The sequence below is a fragment of the Lagopus muta genome, chromosome 5, assembly GCF_023343835.1.
Source record: "Lagopus muta isolate bLagMut1 chromosome 5, bLagMut1 primary, whole genome shotgun sequence".
NCBI lineage: Eukaryota > Metazoa > Chordata > Aves > Galliformes > Phasianidae > Lagopus > Lagopus muta.
In genome coordinates, this window is record NC_064437.1 from 19711983 (window position 1) to 19729893 (window position 17911).

Here is a 17911-nt window from a genome sequence, read left to right on the forward strand (position 1 = left end):
TATGAAAATTACAGTTAATTTAGTTGATTAGTGGAGTTATGTTAGTGGAAATGAGAAAAGATTCAGCACCTTGGACCTTGGTGAAATTAGCACTGTTTATCTTATTAGATCTGTGTGAGTTGATGATAATATAACATGCTCTTTGAGCAATATCTTGTGATACTTGCTAAAACACAGTCACAACACACTGAGAAAGAAAATTTCCATAGGGTGTTCTTTACAAAAAAAATATAAGCCAAAAATAAACACAGTTTAAATAATATCCTACTTCTTTTATTTTTGCTTTTTAAAAATAGGTGTAAGTGCAACCTTCACGCTACTGGCTGTAAAGAAGAAAACAAAAGACTACTTTGTGAATGTGAGCATAACACAACTGGCCCAGACTGTGGAAAATGCAAGAAGAATTACCAGGGCCGACCATGGAGCCCTGGTTCTTATCTGCCTATACCTAAGGGCACTGCTAATATCTGTAAGTAATTCTGCAAAATAAGATTATTTCATTATTAGAATTCTGCCCATATCACAGCTATGAAGGAGGATTAATTCTGGGAAAAGTTTGTCCTTTTTTATGATTGAGTGCACATAATTTAACATGGCTTAAAGCACATTAATTGTAGGTATGCATCATGTCATTATCCGTATTCTACATGCTTGTAAATATTTTGCATGAGAACTGCATAGAATCATAGAATGGCCTGGGCTGAGAAGGACCTCAAGGATCATCCTGTTTCAACCCCCCTGCCACGGGCAGGGTCACCAACCACTAAACCAGTCTGCCCACAGCCACATGCAGCCTGGCCTTGAATGCATTCAGAGATGGGGCATCCACAACCTCCTTGGGCAACCTGTTCCAGTGCGTCACCACTCTCTGAGTGAAAAACTTCCTCTTTATATCTAACTTAAACCTTCCCTGTCTTAGTTTAAAACCATTTCCCTTTGTCCTATCACTGTCAACCCATGTAAACTGTTGTTATGCTTGTATCCATGGACATATTCTTTGCTATTGCACAGAAAAGATTAAGGAACCAAAAAAGAATAGCACCCTTCACATGAAAAAGCACATTAAGGGGAGGGAAACCAGTGGGAATGTCTGCAGCAGTGCTTCAGCTAAGGCTCTCTCAGCTTTCCACTCATACATTTTTATTGCCTCTGGACTCAAAACAACCGCAGCACAACTTGTCAGATGAGATCATTACTGATTTTTCATCCATTCAAGAAAATTTTAAAAAGTCTTTCTATTAACTGTATCTGAAGGCTGATAAATGAATTTTGTATCTGATGTGGACCTGTAATCCAGACTCACGTTCAATCTTGCTGATCTCTGAGAGGAAAAGTGAGAGCAAAAACTACATTTTTATCTCTGCCTGTTTCAAACTAATACACGTTCAACAACTTGCATACTCACTATTTCACATATACCATTCCAAAACATACGAATATCATCCAAAGGAAGTTGCTTGCAGCTACTCTTCCTGGTCCTGGTCAGGATTAGGTCAAACAGAACATGGTGCTGAAAGAGAGGTTGCACAGCATCATTTCTTTTTTTCATGCATGTATGAAATACACAATGATTCAAATTCCTTCTGAGTAACAGACTTACATTCTTTTGAAGAAAGGATTAAAGAAGATGAGAATAAATCACCAAACCTTTTGACAGAACTTATAGCTTCTTTGAAGAAAAAAGTCCAGAGTTTTACTCTGATTAAAAGCAAAACATTTATTTCTAGAATATTAGAATATAACAATTTACTGAAAAGTTATGTAAGAGAAACAAAGCTATGTAATTCGTTGAATAGAAGTTTAAAATCAGGAGAAATGTACAGTGCTCGGAATGTTATCTAAGACTTCAAAGCAGCAGCTGTGAGGAATCAAGACTCAAAAATGAGTATCACAGGAAGCAGGACCTTATCAAGTTAAATGTGAGAGTAATAGCCCAAGTAACAAACCGTGAAGTGTGGGGGTATGAAATTATGATAAAATTCCTACTGAGCAGAAAAAAGGAACCTTCAAAAAGCAAGTGAAAAACATTTTGTAAGAGAATTCACTTTTTCCAAGTTATAAAAAGGGAGCATTGCTCTCAGAATTAGAACTTTAAAGTTTTGTTTGGAGAAAAACAGTGAGATTTACCAGCTTGATGTTATTTATGTATGTATTTGTATACGTGCATAGGCACATATACATACCATATGCATATATGGAACCATACATACATATATATATATATATATATATATATATATACACACATGCATATATCATTACCCCAGTAATCATCAGCACTAGGGCAAAATACATCTGAAATTGAAAATGAGGATCTTACCACATGCAGTTTGTTATGTTACTGACATCATTTAAAATGAATTAAACATATACCAACAGAAACAGTGGAACTAGCACACAGTGAAAGGTTGCTGATGCTTGATGAGACAACTTTAAACAATGAGTTGCATCAGATATATTATTCCATCAAAATCAAAAACTGTTGCAAATAAAAGAAAGAATTTTCTATTTATTATTAGTAGTAGTAGCAGTACTGAAGCACTGTGAAAATGTAACCTTATTTGGGCTGACCAGTGTTTCATCAAACCTCAAATCCTGACTTCAGCAGTGCTCACCAGAAGCAGTTTATAGAAAACTGAATGACGTAGGTGAACGTAGAAGGATTTTGTGTTGGCCTTTCCAGTCTTGAGCAATAAAGAGGCTTTCTGCACTGGAGTCTCCTACAGTGGTTCTAGATTCAGAAGAGAGAGACACAGATGTCATACATTCCTTCTCAGTGGCTTCTTACAGCAACACACTTTGCATTTTAAAGACATAATGAATGAAAATAATTTCCTTTTGTTTGCTTTTTGTGTTTTTATTTAAGTCTTTACCCCCTTAGGAAAAAATGGAATAACGCAGCCATATTTACTTGTTATCCCATTTATTATTTCATAGACTTGGCGCGTCCACTTCTCCAATCTGTTTCCCAAATAAAGAATCCTAATCTATTTAATCTTGTTGTATATAAAAGCAATGCCAAATCATTTACATGTGCCATTCCTGCTCCCTTCTGGCTCTGTGGTGACATTTTTTTGATTTTGTGAGGCTTAAACTTCACATCATATTCTAGACACGAGCATAACATGGATCTTTTACAGTGGCATAAAAACGCGTCTGCTTTGTATTTTATTATTACATGGATCAGCCCTTAAGTCCTTTTTAAGAAGAACTGGTGTCACACTGACAACATTTCTTCTGGCATCAAGGCTGACATAAGTGACAGGTTATATGTTACAGTTATTCGTTCAGAAATGTCATATTTGAGTTCCTTTAAAACACTTTTCCAGTGAATACAACCATATGGCAATTCTTATTGCTTGATATTACTTTTATCTTCTAAAACAACTTCTGGTCATGGCAGACTTTTATAAATTCCTCAGTTTGTGAGAATCTCTATAACCTTTGTTGTGAGTATCAGTGCAAACAATTAATTTAGTATTTAGTATTTAGCATTCTCTATCTACCCAATCATCTCTTTGTGAAGCCTTCTGCTTATGGTGTGTTTATTTAAAAAGGAAAATAAATATGCATTAAATTTTAAGTCTGTAGCAAGTTGATTCTCCAACTTATATTTATTTATATTTAACTTATATTTATATTTATATTTAATAAATATAAATAATATATCTTATATTTAGCTTGACAGATTTTTATGCTTTTTTCCAATCTTTCTCTATTAATCTAACTTACACTTGTGAAGAGAATCTTTCTAAAGACTTCTTTATTTTGCCATTTGGGTAGGTTTGTTATGTTTTTAGTGAAGTTCACTTTTAGAATTTACTTTTTTTTGATTGGTTGTATGCAATTATTCTTAGTCTCTCAGATTTTTACATCTCTCTGTTGTCTGCATTATATTTGTTCAGTTTTTTTGTTGTTGTTGTTCCTTTTTTACTAGATTCCTCAATTTTATCTGCTCTCTCTGAAAGTTTCTGCAGTGGATTTTTTTCTCCTTATTCCTCTCAACAAGTATGTTGGCTTTCATTCCAGAAGTGGTTCTCTGATAACTGCTTCTTGAATCAGGTCCTATGCACTACTAAGATCTAAATAAGCTTCTTTTCTTGTGCGTTTTCTGATTACTTGCTACAAGCAGCAATTATTCATGGTATGTAAAAGCTTCATTTCATTGTCACTTCCTGATTTAATCCAGCATGAGTTTTAGCATATGAATTTTTGCATTACTCTGTAGTCTTTCTGCAGGACCAGAGTAATTTCATTTGCACTGTTGAGTTTGTTTCACCATCTCCATCAGGTGATCAGTAAATGTAGCTCTAGGGCCATAGTCTTCTTAGATAACCATACATTCTGTGAACGTTTTTGGGGAACATATTGGTAGAATTAACTTACTTATCTAGCTTGGCTTTACACCTTCCTTGATATGGTAATTATATTCCCCAGGGGTACAATAATTAGTCCTTCATTACAGCAGTGTCCTTTGATTCTTCTCCTCCTTCCAATTTTCAGATTCTACCTTCTTCATCTAAGACAAAATATTTTTCATTTAGAATGGATTTGAAGCACTTTTGTTTTGTATGAGTGCTTAAATAAGATGCAGTAATGTAATTAATGTAATTCTATAAATGATTTTTTTTTTTCCCCCACAAAATAAAGATTTCTCCAGACATTCTCTGATACCGGGGAATTTGCTTAGATTCAACAAGAAGCCTGAGGACTGTTTCAAAATCTTTCCAAACAGGAATTGATGTAGTTTTCACTGTCCTGATTCTGCCATTTTGGTAGCCAGTGAGGCTTGTTCATAACTGTTCAAGTTACAGCTCATGAAATACAAGAGCATTCTAGGCTATATCCCACTCATAATCTAAACCTTGATATAAAGCTGATATCTGTATCCTTCTCATTTTTATTGAAAGTAATTTTTTTTTTTTTTAGGAGAATGCAAAGCATTTTTGCCTGCTTTTGTGAAAAACATCAAATTCTTCACTGTATACTGGTACTACTGCATAGCATTTATTTTATATTTTCACTCTATCTTATTGACTATTTTGTGATTACATTTATTCCCTTGTGCTGCCACATTCTACAAATAGTTTGTACTGCAATATGTTTTGGCACTCAAAGTGAACTTATTGAATTTCTCAGTACTTGGTATTACAAGATAGCTTTTCTCTCAGCAGTCATACGTGTCTGACAGCACAAGCCCTTTTCTTCCTTCTGTTGTTTAGATCATCTCTGGCACTTATGTTCTTTGCTCTATCAAACAGAGCTGTCCGAGTCTGTGCTGGGCTCCCATCCATCAAAGCCTGCTTGCTTTTTTGTCAGTCCTCCACAGCCAATAACCTGTACCAGAAATGCTTGACACTCAGCTAAAAAATGCCTCCCAGCTTCTACCCGACTTTGCTAATTCATAGTTCGACATGAAACAAAGCATTGATCAGGACACAAAGAACACTGGTGGATTTTTCAGTGGTGGATTTTTTCAGTGAGAAGTTAGGCAGATAGTCTCAATCAGTTAACAGAATTTCTTCTGCAGCAAGTTCCCCTCTGACAGAATAGCCTCAGTCTCAGCAGCACAGCGCTAATCCTCCCTGAGCAGGAAAAGACTTATGAGGCATCACTGCAGCACAGCTGCCACAGAAACAGTCCTGGCAAAAAGTAATGGTACTTAAAGTATTGTGCTGATTACTCTCATCTGTGTTCATATTTTTCTCCATGAATATTTGATGGCACAAAGCCATCTTGAAGGACCAGCATAAGTGAAATTGACGAGGAGGTTGTATGATGGCAGGCTTGTTATTGAGGAATCTATGTAGCAGGATTCCCTATGCCTGAAAAGATCATGCAGTCAACAGTCTTTTCAAGGCAGGCTCACACTGTAGATACAGTCTCATTTTCTAAGGGTCCTGTTCTCTGAAGCAACAGGCAGGAGCTTTCCACTGCCTACTTTCATGAATTAAGTAAAGGATGTTGTCCTACATAATCTCAGTGCAGAGGAATAGGGCATGCTTAAGAAGTAAAACATTGCTTCTTGACAATTCTGATAATCTTTTCAATCTTTACAGAGTGAGCAATTGCAAACTTAACAGTAGCAGAAGTTCTAAGGCTCTCACAACAAAACACATGCAAAACTTCTTAAGAATTATGTCTTTCACAGTGTGTGGTCCTTTGCCTAAACACAATTTGACAGAGCACAAAAAGTTTACTTCTGTGATCATAATAATCACTCCTTTTAATGAAGGGATTACAAGATGCTAGGATCCTCCAGCTTCTCAGAACTTTAAGTTACTATAGAATTCAGAACTTCTAAAATTGATACTGATGATCTGATATTGTGATCATGCCTCACTGGAGAATTTAGAAAGGGAAAAAATATCTGTGAAGAGTGCTGTCATGCTGCATCACATATATCCCAGGAAAGCAGATCAGACACTGCAGCCCTGCTCTGACTCTTTGCTGTGGAATTCAACTCTATATTTTGCACCTCTTTAAGAATCAGTGTTGTGTAGAGTGCAATTATAAGGAAATATCTTTTGTCAAAAAAACTCTCACACAACTTCCATCAGCAATTAAGGAGTCCAAAATAGCGTTGCATTATCTATTCTTGTATCTTCTCATACCTTCATAACAGGCAGTCTAAATTCTCAGTCCCTAGGCTGCATTCACCTCACCTGGATAATTCTGGGTGACTCTGTCTCCCCGAATACGTGAGCTGCAAGCAAGATGCAGTGCTCTGAAAGCAGCAGGAGCCCATCCCTGACTCCTCATCATATGGCAGGTGCACATCCAGCCTTGTGATGGCAAAGGCAGAGAAGCCCATGAGAAAGACAGTAGCCAAGATTGAGTTGCCAGAATAATTCCTCCATCACAAATGCTCTCCAAGCCCAGGAGGACACGCAGCCTGACTGTATTACCTGCTCTGCTGGCAGGAAGCATGCAAACACACTGATGGTCATGGCAGCTACAGCATATGGCCTGCTCTGAGACTGCAAACTGCAGCATTGCCCTTCTCACTGAAAGCTTGATGTCATTCCTTTCTGTTATGCATTCCATACTGACACAATCTGCACAAGAAATCGAAAACCTGCCTCTTTGCAAGCATCCAATTTCTGGAGTTTTTTTCTCCATTCACAGTAGTTAGCTACACAGTATCTAGTTGCTAAAACAACCCATTTCCTGATAATGGAAAACAAGAAGATTACAAGGCAGATGCAGAACACCATATGCAAGGAAAGCACTAGATTTTTTCTCTCATGTAACGTGTGCATATTTAGAAGCACTTCAGTAAACATGCAGTATATCAAATCACCACCCTCAAGTCAAGTCAAAAATAGTAAATAGGATCAGAGACTTCTGCACTGTTCACCATTTTGGGGGCAGGAGCTACCCTGGCTCTTTCCTCAATACAAGACTCCCCATTAAAATGCATGAGCATCCCAGTGATTCCAAGTGAAAGAACATTGCTTTGGTTTAACAACTCATTATGTGTAAATACAGTCACTTGATTTCTTTAATTTAGCAGAAGAGAGTTGTGCTTGGTTGATCTATCTTGCCACAAGGCTGATGGGCACCCACCATGCCAGGGGACGACAGCATCCCACCCAGCTCCCAACAGCTTCCTCTCCACCATGCCACAGCCCCCACATGGCATGCATGCACACCTCAGGGCTGCTGATGGGAGCAACTCCTGCACCTCATGCAGCTCTGCTGTGCCAGAACTGGCCTCGATATGCAAGTCCTGATCTTCCCAGAGCACCACTACTGAGAACATATTTCCCATTATATATGCACTTTAGTTTTTAAGGAGTGTTAATAGATCCTGTCTCACGGCCTTATGCAATCACCTCTTTTCTAGACAAACCCAGAAGTGCCATTCTCACTCACTTTAGCAGAAAGGGCATAAAGTAGAACACAATCAACACAGTCACCACACATAGGGTAACTGGTATTACAAAAATCACACAAATATAGAAACTATGGAAAGAGTGAAAGAGCTTTTCAAATAGAATCTGAAGACAACTTTGCAAGTTTAATTTAGAGCCCTCAAAGGCAAGCAGGTTTTTTATTCTCATTATTCTCTGCCCAGGAAGCATTTATCACTATGAATTTGTGAAATAGAATAAAAAGAGGAGATCAGACTTGCAGGAAAGCCTCTCCCTTTCCTACAATCTGTTAAGGACAGAAAGGAAAGGATATTTGTGTGTGTGTGTAGGAGAGAAAAGAGGTTTGAGGTGGGGGAGTATACTGAAGGAAATACAAATACAGTTTCACAGTGGAAGTGTGAGTGTGAGAACACAGGATCTGTACTTTATCTAATACTCTTGCAGTTTCCATCAGTGTATAAAGGAAAATGAATTCTGCTAATTTAAAACATCTATAATAACTTGCAAGAAAAGGAAACAAACTTCCATTGAAACTTTGGGGAAAAATGGAAAATTGATTGTTGGCTTTTTGACTTTTAAGGCATGTGGATAGAAGTTCTCTTACATTAACCTATATAATTTAAAAGTACATAGGGAACTAAGTTCTTTTTATAACTTTTAGAACAAAAAATATGTTCTATTATGACCATATTCTTATTTAGCTTTTAATACCTAACTGTGTGATTTAAGTATATACATACACATACATGTTTATCTCAGCAAAAATGAAGTTTGGAAATGATGCCTGACAGTTTCATTCAGCAGGGGCTCCCCAAGTGCAGGGCCTGGCCTTCTGCAGGTCCCAGTTCCCACATCCGATGTGAAAGTAGGGCAGACTTTCTGGCACGTGCCCCAGCATTGCCATATTTCGTTCAGGTTATCATTCTGTACACCAAATTACTTCAGTTTTCTCCTTGCCAGGCTAGAATTTAGGAACGATTCCTAATTGACTCTACCACCATACTTACATTGAAAGTCATTTATCATGCAAACATTCCTTCACTCCAACTTGCTTCATTAGAGAATAGTCCATACGATCTCTGAGTAAGACAGAACTCTTCAAGATGGATTTTGAAAGTAGTACAGCAGATGTTTAATGGAGAAAAAGACTTTTGCAGTAAAGCACATTCTACTGAAGTCAATAAAACTTACAGAAAGAAAACTGTATTTAACTGAGAGGATGCAAATATTCAGAATTTAATTACTGATCTGCAGTTTAACACTGGAAACCAGCAATAGTACTATAATCGATACCATTTAATATAAAGAAAACGGCATTTCAGAAAAGATATTGTGTCCACAGTTTTGGACATGAAAAAAAAAGCACCATTAAGGGCAGATATAACCACAAGCTACATTTCAGAACTACATCAGGCAACTGGAGATCCCACATTGCTAATGTAGCAGCTTTACTCCTCAGCAGCCCCACCTCTTCTGGTAAATCTCACCTGCCTCTGGAATGGTTTCCCTGCATTAGTTCAGCTCAGAAACTGAAATGAAAGCAGGAAAAGAAATCAATGAGAGGCTTAGTCAATATGGCAAGCCTAATGCATTAGATTGTTTTGCTCAATTAAATTTCTTTTCCTTAACTTAATTTGGGTAACCATCAGGTAAAGGATGAAAAAAATAGCTATGTGTAGTTAATGCAACAGAAGACATCAACTGATTTAAGCAGCTGGCCAAAGTGGTTAGCAATGCATCTATCCTTTGGTTCATTTTTTCCCTAGATCTACATAATACATGCATGAGTTATATTTTTATATAGAGCACTAAACCTAATGGCTGGCTAGTTCAAATACAAAACTGCTCTGAACAAATTCATGAAGTTCTGAGATCTGGTATGGGTCCCAGAAATACCCATCTGTCAATACATTTTAGTGGTCCCCACAGTCTCATACTGAAAAATCTAAAGACTCTGCATTTAGAAAGGGCGGGATAAATGCTAGCAATTGCTTGGAACTATTTATTGATACAATATTCTGAAAATGAGGAGATATATATATATTTTTTCAGAATCTTAGATGTAATAGTGCTGTCAACTACAGTAAACAGCTAACATCTTTTTATTGTTTTCTTTCTCTACAGGTATACCCAGTATTTCCAGTATTGGTAGTAAGTAAAAAGACAGTATTGTTTTGCATTTTCATTCAGCTTCTTGGATCTCGTTTCCCAACATCCCTCTCTGTTGTAGATGATGTTTATCTGAAATGTGCTCTACAGTGAAGGGGTTATGTACTGGCTTACAGTAACATGTAACCGTATTATATAGCCAGAGAGAATGTCAACATATCTGCCTTCAAGCACAGATTTTCTGATGCATTCTTATCGGCAGATGAAAGATGAATGCTGTAAAAATGAGCGTTATGCAGAGAATTAAAACTTCCACAGAAAATATTTCTTGAGTATATTTTGTGAAAATGTTTACTAGTAACAGGGAAGTATAGGACAATTAATTTTCATGTGTTTGTGTATAAATTCAAAGAGAGAACAGAAGATTTTAAAAAATACTTTTCATTTTTTGTGCAGTAGCTTAGTAAATGTAGTGTATCTGTTCAAATCTTTGGATTACCACCAGTAGCCTCTGAACTGGGCTTTTCTGCACAGAACAAATAGAATTGTGTTCCTTGTAAAAATAATCCTGCTTTCTGTATGCATATAAAGCTTCAAAATATTATACCAAAACTATGATAAAAACATAGTGTTGTAATGTTAAGAACTAGCATATCAAGGAAGTAGCAGATAAATCATGTCAGAACACTTAAACAAAGGAAGAACATAGTAGCTGAGCCCTGTGTCTCAGCTGAGTTCCACAGCAGACAAGTGCACAGTCAGGACATGTCAGCTGCTTACAAATAGAGTGCAGGACTAGAAATCTATCATGCTGTGACTGACTGAAAGAATATTCCCCACAGCCTCAGCTTTGCAGAAACCTTAGATGCAACGTCTATGAGATGCAGGACTATCAAAATGAGAAAATATCATCGTAGTAAAATACAATTTGCCATACCCAATATCCAGCTGAAAAGCTTCTAATAATTTGGATAAAACTGCCTCACTTCTTTTGATGCATAGTCAGGTCTGCCAATTTATAAATCAGCTCAGTTTACGGAAGCTCATGAATAGCACTGATTTGTTAAACTCTAGGCAGCAAGCTAAATATCGTCAAAACTAGCCTCCTCGTAAATAAGAACAGTGCTAACAGCTGAATACCATGGCATCTGTTTGGTAGCTTTAAATATTGAAGCAGCATCAATGGCAATAACCTGAAACTGAGAGCCTTCGATTTGAATAATGTAATTTTCCTGCTTCAATATCTCCTTTGACATTTTCATGACTGAAAATGGATAGTGATATGCTATTTTAAAACCATGTTTTTATACATATATATTATAACAACAACAAAAAAAAGAACTACATGGAAGAGAAGAGTAAGTTTATATTGGTGTTATCAGAAATATCCTGCCATTAATAACAGACATGGGATGAATGGGAAAATAGGTCTTTGAAGTATGGTTGTGCTGTATTTTCTTAGTGCTGTGTTGCATGGACTATATACTTGTGTCTTCACTTCACGCTCCATGCAGCCTTTGTCACCACATCTACCATTTCTGAGCATCAGCAGATGTTGGCCTTTGAAAACTTAACAGGGAAACTCAAATACCTTTTAAGTAATGGTGACCTGAAAGGATGCAATGTTGACCTCTTTGTGTTTTAAACTGGGTTGATTAGTACTGTTTATCTATTAAAAATGGAGAAAAATCTGTTTAACATTCCATAGAAAATTGAAAAATTAGTGCAAGTTTATGCTTTATCTTAAATGTACTATAAACATCTTGGAGTAATATGTGGTAGAATTCAACAATTTTTTTTTTACTTACCTGGAAAGGCTGAAGCACGAGCATCTCTTCACGAGCATAAGTAAATACTGATATTCTGCTTGCTTTTTTTCATGCTTTTCTTCTTAAATAGCTCAGGGGAAAAATAGCTCTACTCGCACAATCTTCTGAACATCTTTACTACAGGATAGAAACAGCAGAATTATCAGTTAAACAAGGATAGAACCCATAAATATATTCTTGTCTCTAAGAGAATTTAACAGAATTACAATTAATGCATAAAGCCAAAGAAGATTCAATGGTTGTGGCTGCTTTAATGGATACCGCACTACTACTTCTTTTGTCTATGCTATGCTTGTGTTCAAATCAGCAGAGTTTCTCCCTAACTAGGGACGGGAGTTTATTCTCAGGAGATACCATTTGGGTTTTATTTTGCCTGACAGCAAACATTACTACGGCGATATTGCATTTTGTGTTCTTCAGTCTTTTTCAAATACACAAGAAGGGGACAGGAGGGAGGGAGCGAATGTAGACCAAACTGCCAGCAAACAAATCAGGTGCCGCTGCAATCAGCGTTCATTAAACATTCTGAAGACCCCAATGAAAGCATCCCCAAAGAAAACTACAATGTATTTTCTGTGTGCACATACACACATCATTCTCTATTCCTTTTATAATTCAATCATCTTAAAGCAGTTTATTGTTAGTTTGAGTACAAAAAATGAATGGTCATTAAGTAAACATCCTTTCTGATCATCTAGAAAATAAGTAAATAAACCCGAGCTTTCCTATTAAGGTCATTTGTACTTGCTGCTGTCTATCAGTTGAATAATAGGTGTCCAGTCACTTCCAGCATTCTAGATTCCAATGCTGTCCCTTTCAGCATTTTTCAGCCATATCTGCAAAGATATTTGGTGAGAGCATTAGCAATTAATGAGTCCCAAAACCATTTCATAGTGGTAAAATTTATGATCAGCAATGCTTACATATAATACTTGAACATTCTGAAAACTGCATTACTTTACTTGCTAAAATAATCATTGTATAATTTTACATAGACCAATGCATCAAAATATTTGTTATTGTGACCACATACAAAAATTACTAGTTTGTACATGTATGCCTTCAGAAACCTGAATCTTCTAACCTATAGCTTCTATCTTTATTCCTGTGAAGCATAACACCACTAATTATGCTAAACAGTTTGTTATAAAGGTATAATTAGAAACAGGATAAGATAGACATGATGTGCAAATAGCTCTGTGTGGGTGATTATCACCTTAAAGCCTGCTGGTGGCAGATGAGTCAGAGTTTAGAGACAGACCGTGCACCCAAGTGCAAGGTGGAATCAAGATATTCAAATGGCATTCTCTGCTTTGTTCTCTATATTTTTATTCTTCTTTACAGCCAATTTCAAATTAAGAGAGTTTTTTTTTTGGAATGATAATGAATATAAAAAAAATAAAATAAACCTTGAACAGGCATTCTTGTTTTATTGGTTTCTTAACCTTGAAAGATCTGGTGGATATCTTTCTGCATTTAAAATAGTGTTAGGATGAGTGTAACTTTATTTGTTTTAAATATTTATTGTGATATTTTGAAGTGAGAAATATAAATATTGTAAAACTGAGAGAGCAAATACTAGAAATCTTATTTTTTAAAAATCACACTGGAAGTATTTGGAACCTGATTTCATCCCCTTGCACCAATCAAGAACTTCTCTCACTAAATTTGCACTGGGATCAAAGTTATTACAGTGCCAAGCTCCGGACTAGATTATGTATGTAACATCTACATATGTGCAGGATTTAAATATGCATATGTAGGTTGTAATTGTTTGTAATTAATTGAGAACAAGTTTTACAGAGAGAACTGAATAGTTGAGGGACCACAAACCTACAAAATCTTTTAGATAGTTTTCAGATTGTAACATTTTGGATATATTAGCAAAATATTCCCATTTCAATTCAGTTTTAATGAAATCTGACTTTTTACTAAATAACACTGTAAATCAGACCCCTAGTCTAAGGCAATCACCTTATCTGAATAAGCAGGTACAGGCAGACAGTATTTGTTTTCTCACTGTTACTCTAATAACTCTATGAGCCCAGAATTTTTCTTCAAGTCTAACAATTAGGCTTTCTATGATATTAAAACTTTACAGAGCTGAAAAAAAAAGATACCAATATCCTTTGTGCTATAATGCTTTCATTTGAATACCAGCTATGAAAGTAAATTAAACATTCTAAGTCAAAGAAATTGTGAGTTTATTTACCTGGTAGGATTCATGAGAACACCACTGTTCTCCTATGTAACTTGGATTTCAGTTTTGAAGTTCACTAAGTGAGGTCCCTTCGCTGATTCCAGTGCTGAACAGAATCCCATTCTTTGTGGAGTGATTTCTAGTGTACTACTCAAGAAAGCACTGATAAACTGCTGGGCTGGAATTTGGGAGAGTTTTTGTTTTAGTTTGCTTGATTTGCCAGATCCACCAATTTTAACAGATAAGAAGAGCCATTCTCTCCAACTTAGTAGATGTGGCCAGTGGCAGTTCTGTGTTGTTTCTCATTCTTCATCCCAAAGTATCTTCATCATCTAGGATTAATTACAATCAGTAGTTCATCACTCTTTTTAGAACTTTCTCTTTTTAATTTGCTGTAATATAGATAAGACTATTCAGTTCCCCATTAATTTTTATATAGCCGTTAACGAAGCATCGTGTGATAGGATGCTTCAGAGACACTATATAAAGCAACATTTTGATACGAGTTATGGTACCTGTGAAAAAAATGTTGCAGTCACAACGTGCAAATTTAGATGCAGCTACTCAGAAAAGTTTCTGGACAAAAAAATCTAGGAAGATATTTAAGAATACAACATCTTTAAAGCTTGAGGAGAAAAAGCACTTTTTTTTTTTTTTTTATTTTTATTTTTTTGTCCCCAGACATGAAATTCATTTACTTCTTGCAGTACAAAGAAGAATGAGTCTTGACATGAGCATTTTGATTTTTTAAAATAGGTCTTGATCTACTGTTCTTCATCAGCTGTGAACAACAGTACAGTAGTCTCAGTCCAACTGTGAATTCCAGCACCACTGTAAGATAAAAGCAAAACAAATCAAAATAAAAAAATACTTCTGCAAATATTTTGCAAGTATTTTTGCAAATACTATAAATACTTACAATTGAAGAATAGCCCTTCCAACCTCACTGGTGTGAGAATAACAATCTTTTACCTTAGTTAAAAGCAGTGGATTTTTTTCTGAGATCACCTCCAAAATTTTCCAGAGCTGGATCACTGGATTTTTAAAACCTCTGAAAAGATCACTTGCTTTTACTCTGAAACAACAACTGGACGCATAAAGAACTAATTGCATTTAAATTCTTCCAACAGTTGTAAAAGATGTTGTAGCTGAGGAGCTGCAAAAACAACCACATCTTCACATTAATGCAGAATTCTCCTTTCTTCAAAGGAACAGGTATGAAACTTCCTACATTGCTCCAAAAAGATTGCCTAAAATTGGCCCAGAAATTTTTTTAAGACTTAATAAATCAGTGCATGATTTAAAAACAAAAACAAACAAACAAAAACAAACAAACAAACAAACAAAAAAAAACCACCTTCCTTTTGACATTCCTTCCCATTTCAGGAGATCAATTTTCAGTATAAATAAACTGCCGTAAGAAAAATTTTTCATGAGGTGTGTTATCACTGCTTCAAACAGACCTAAAAACAGTGTAATAATCATCACATGATATTTGCAAGAAGAGACCATATATCATCTGATACAAACATCTATTATTTCAGCAGTTACAAAATCTCCATTGCCACTGATCTGATACGAACATTATTTCTAATTATTCTCAATCCTTTTTTGTTTAATATTAAACCTAAAACCACTGTCATACATCTATCACCGTACCCAGCAGATGCCTATTTTTTGGATGAAACGCCATCTTAACTCTCAGCTACTCACTGTTTAAAATAGGCAGTGGCAAGGCCAGTTTTCAACACCTTCTACTGGAATCACTGAAGTTGATTTTTTTTTGAATACTTTTATGTGTTTTAAGCCAAAGTTTTAAGAGACTAAGCTTAAACATAACTAGTCTTCCTCACTAAGATTCTTTATAATGTGAATAAATAAATGACAGTAGGAAACACAAATTATCTTTGTCTAACATTAGAGTAAACATTACTTAAGGCTTATTGATTTACCATGAGTGATTTTTAGCAAATTCTCTGTTTGTGGACAAGTCAGTTTAAACACTTTAGGAGATGAAAGTATACAGAGTGCAGATGCCCAGGCAGCAATGTAGTCTTCATATGCTCCATCACCTGCCCTTGGTCAGCATTCCCAGTGAAGGATAGTCCCTCTCAGTGGAAGTACATGCCAATTTTACTGCCAGCTCAGTACTCGGATGAAGTGAGAAACAAACAAAGAGCTGATTAATTTCTGCCAACAAAATGACAAGTTTTTTCTTGAGCAGCTGCCTGGCTGAAATTAAGCTGAAATGACCTGTTTCATTTCTGTTATTTCCCTAATTCAAAGCCAGAATGAGGCATGAGGTGCAGATTGCACTTCTAGGGAATACTTGAAATGTATTTTCTTTATTTAATATCTTTATATTCAAAACATTGAGGGGAAGCTAGAAGGGAATGGCCAGAGGAAATAATCATATATCTAGTAAATCTGCAATCATCAGCTTTTCCTTTCTCCACAAAAGATTTTTTTTTTCAAGAGTTGGCTTTGAAATAACAGAAACTAAAAATGCAAAAATTTCCAATGCAAATTTAAAACATCATGTCTTAATTTTCTGCTCGTTCATATATCTGACATACCTTTACTATTTAAGGTACCTAAAGTACCTTTACTTTCAAACAATGCACTAAAAATCTACTTTTAGAAGCCCTTTTTCACATTTCTGTAGCTTTGTTTACCTAGAACACCTACCATGGAACATTTAACAACAGAGTAGTATCCTAGATTTATCTAGTGTTTTTTCTAGAATACCTAGACCAACATTAATTATTCAGGAAAACAAGGACTACAGAATTGAGCATGCAAACAAAATGCTCTGGAATAGTAAAGTTTATTTGGTAAACTTGTCTTTTTAAAAAAAATAAGCTTTGTGGTGATCACTTAGGACTAGAAATGTTTTCACAAGTTGCAATAAAAGAATAAGTAGCTTCTAAATGAATGTTATTGTTTTCTGTTGTTTTCTGTTATTGTTTTCTGATGACTGCTCCAACATACTTGTGGGAATGACAGTCAATATTCTCTGACTTGGAAGTCTCACATATGCTTTTAGATAAAGCATTTAACATCACATTCAAGGAGGGAAGGAGGGAGCTAGAAAGATAAGTAAAAAGACCTTTATAAGGAAATATGTAATCTTGGTGATAATACATTCCATGAGTATGGACAGAAGAAAAAAACCCTTCTCTTTAGCAAATATATATGTATGTATATATATATATATATATATATATATATATATATATAAAAATGTGAATAAAAGAAGCATTAAGTCTTCTGGAGCGCTAACATTACCAAGCAGCCCAGAGCTACTAAAGACAGCAAATGATTTGAACTTGATACAACCCTGAACAACAACTTTTGAAGTTGACCTTGCTATGAGCACAGTTTAGAATAAATGACCTTGAGAAAGCCTTTCTAAGGTGGTTACAATTAGCACTAATAACTAGTAATAATAACTAATAATAACTCTTAATCCTTAGTCACAGTACATATGCTCATCTGTTTTTTGTATGCCCATTAAGAAACATAGCTCAGTATAGTCTAATTTAAAAGGTCAGGGAAGTTTTCATTATTTTAGCAAGTCACAGTCTCCATTTCAAGTCAGTTTGTGAAAAGAATTATGAATCTATAGAATTTATAGGATTACTTAGAAACACTTGACACTGATTTTCTGACACAGAAGTAATGATTTTATTTGGGCAAGACGAGAGATTCCTTGGGGAAATCATTATCAGAATAAGAGTTGATATGATTTTATGTATAGGACCTACAGTTTATTAAGTAGCAGGTATTTCGGAAGGTTAGTCCTTAAGGCATTACAAAGCTTTGATATTGTTACTTTTATTTCTGATACTATTTAAGCCATTTTAGAGAATGTAGTCAATAAAGATTGTTTTTCC

General features: G+C 35.6%; 1 protein-coding gene across 8 annotated transcripts in view; it reads left to right on the plus strand.

The window, feature by feature from the left end:
• NTNG1 (netrin G1) overlaps window positions 1-17911 on the plus strand; it is a 152448-nt gene that overhangs the window by 94398 nt on the left and 40139 nt on the right. For all 8 annotated transcript variants that reach the window (XM_048947113.1, XM_048947106.1, XM_048947105.1 and 5 more), the window contains exons 4-5: window positions 297-469; window positions 10002-10028. In XM_048947113.1, the coding sequence (XP_048803070.1) occupies window positions 297-469; window positions 10002-10028 (200 nt within the window). The remainder of the gene's footprint in view (window positions 1-296; window positions 470-10001; window positions 10029-17911) is intronic.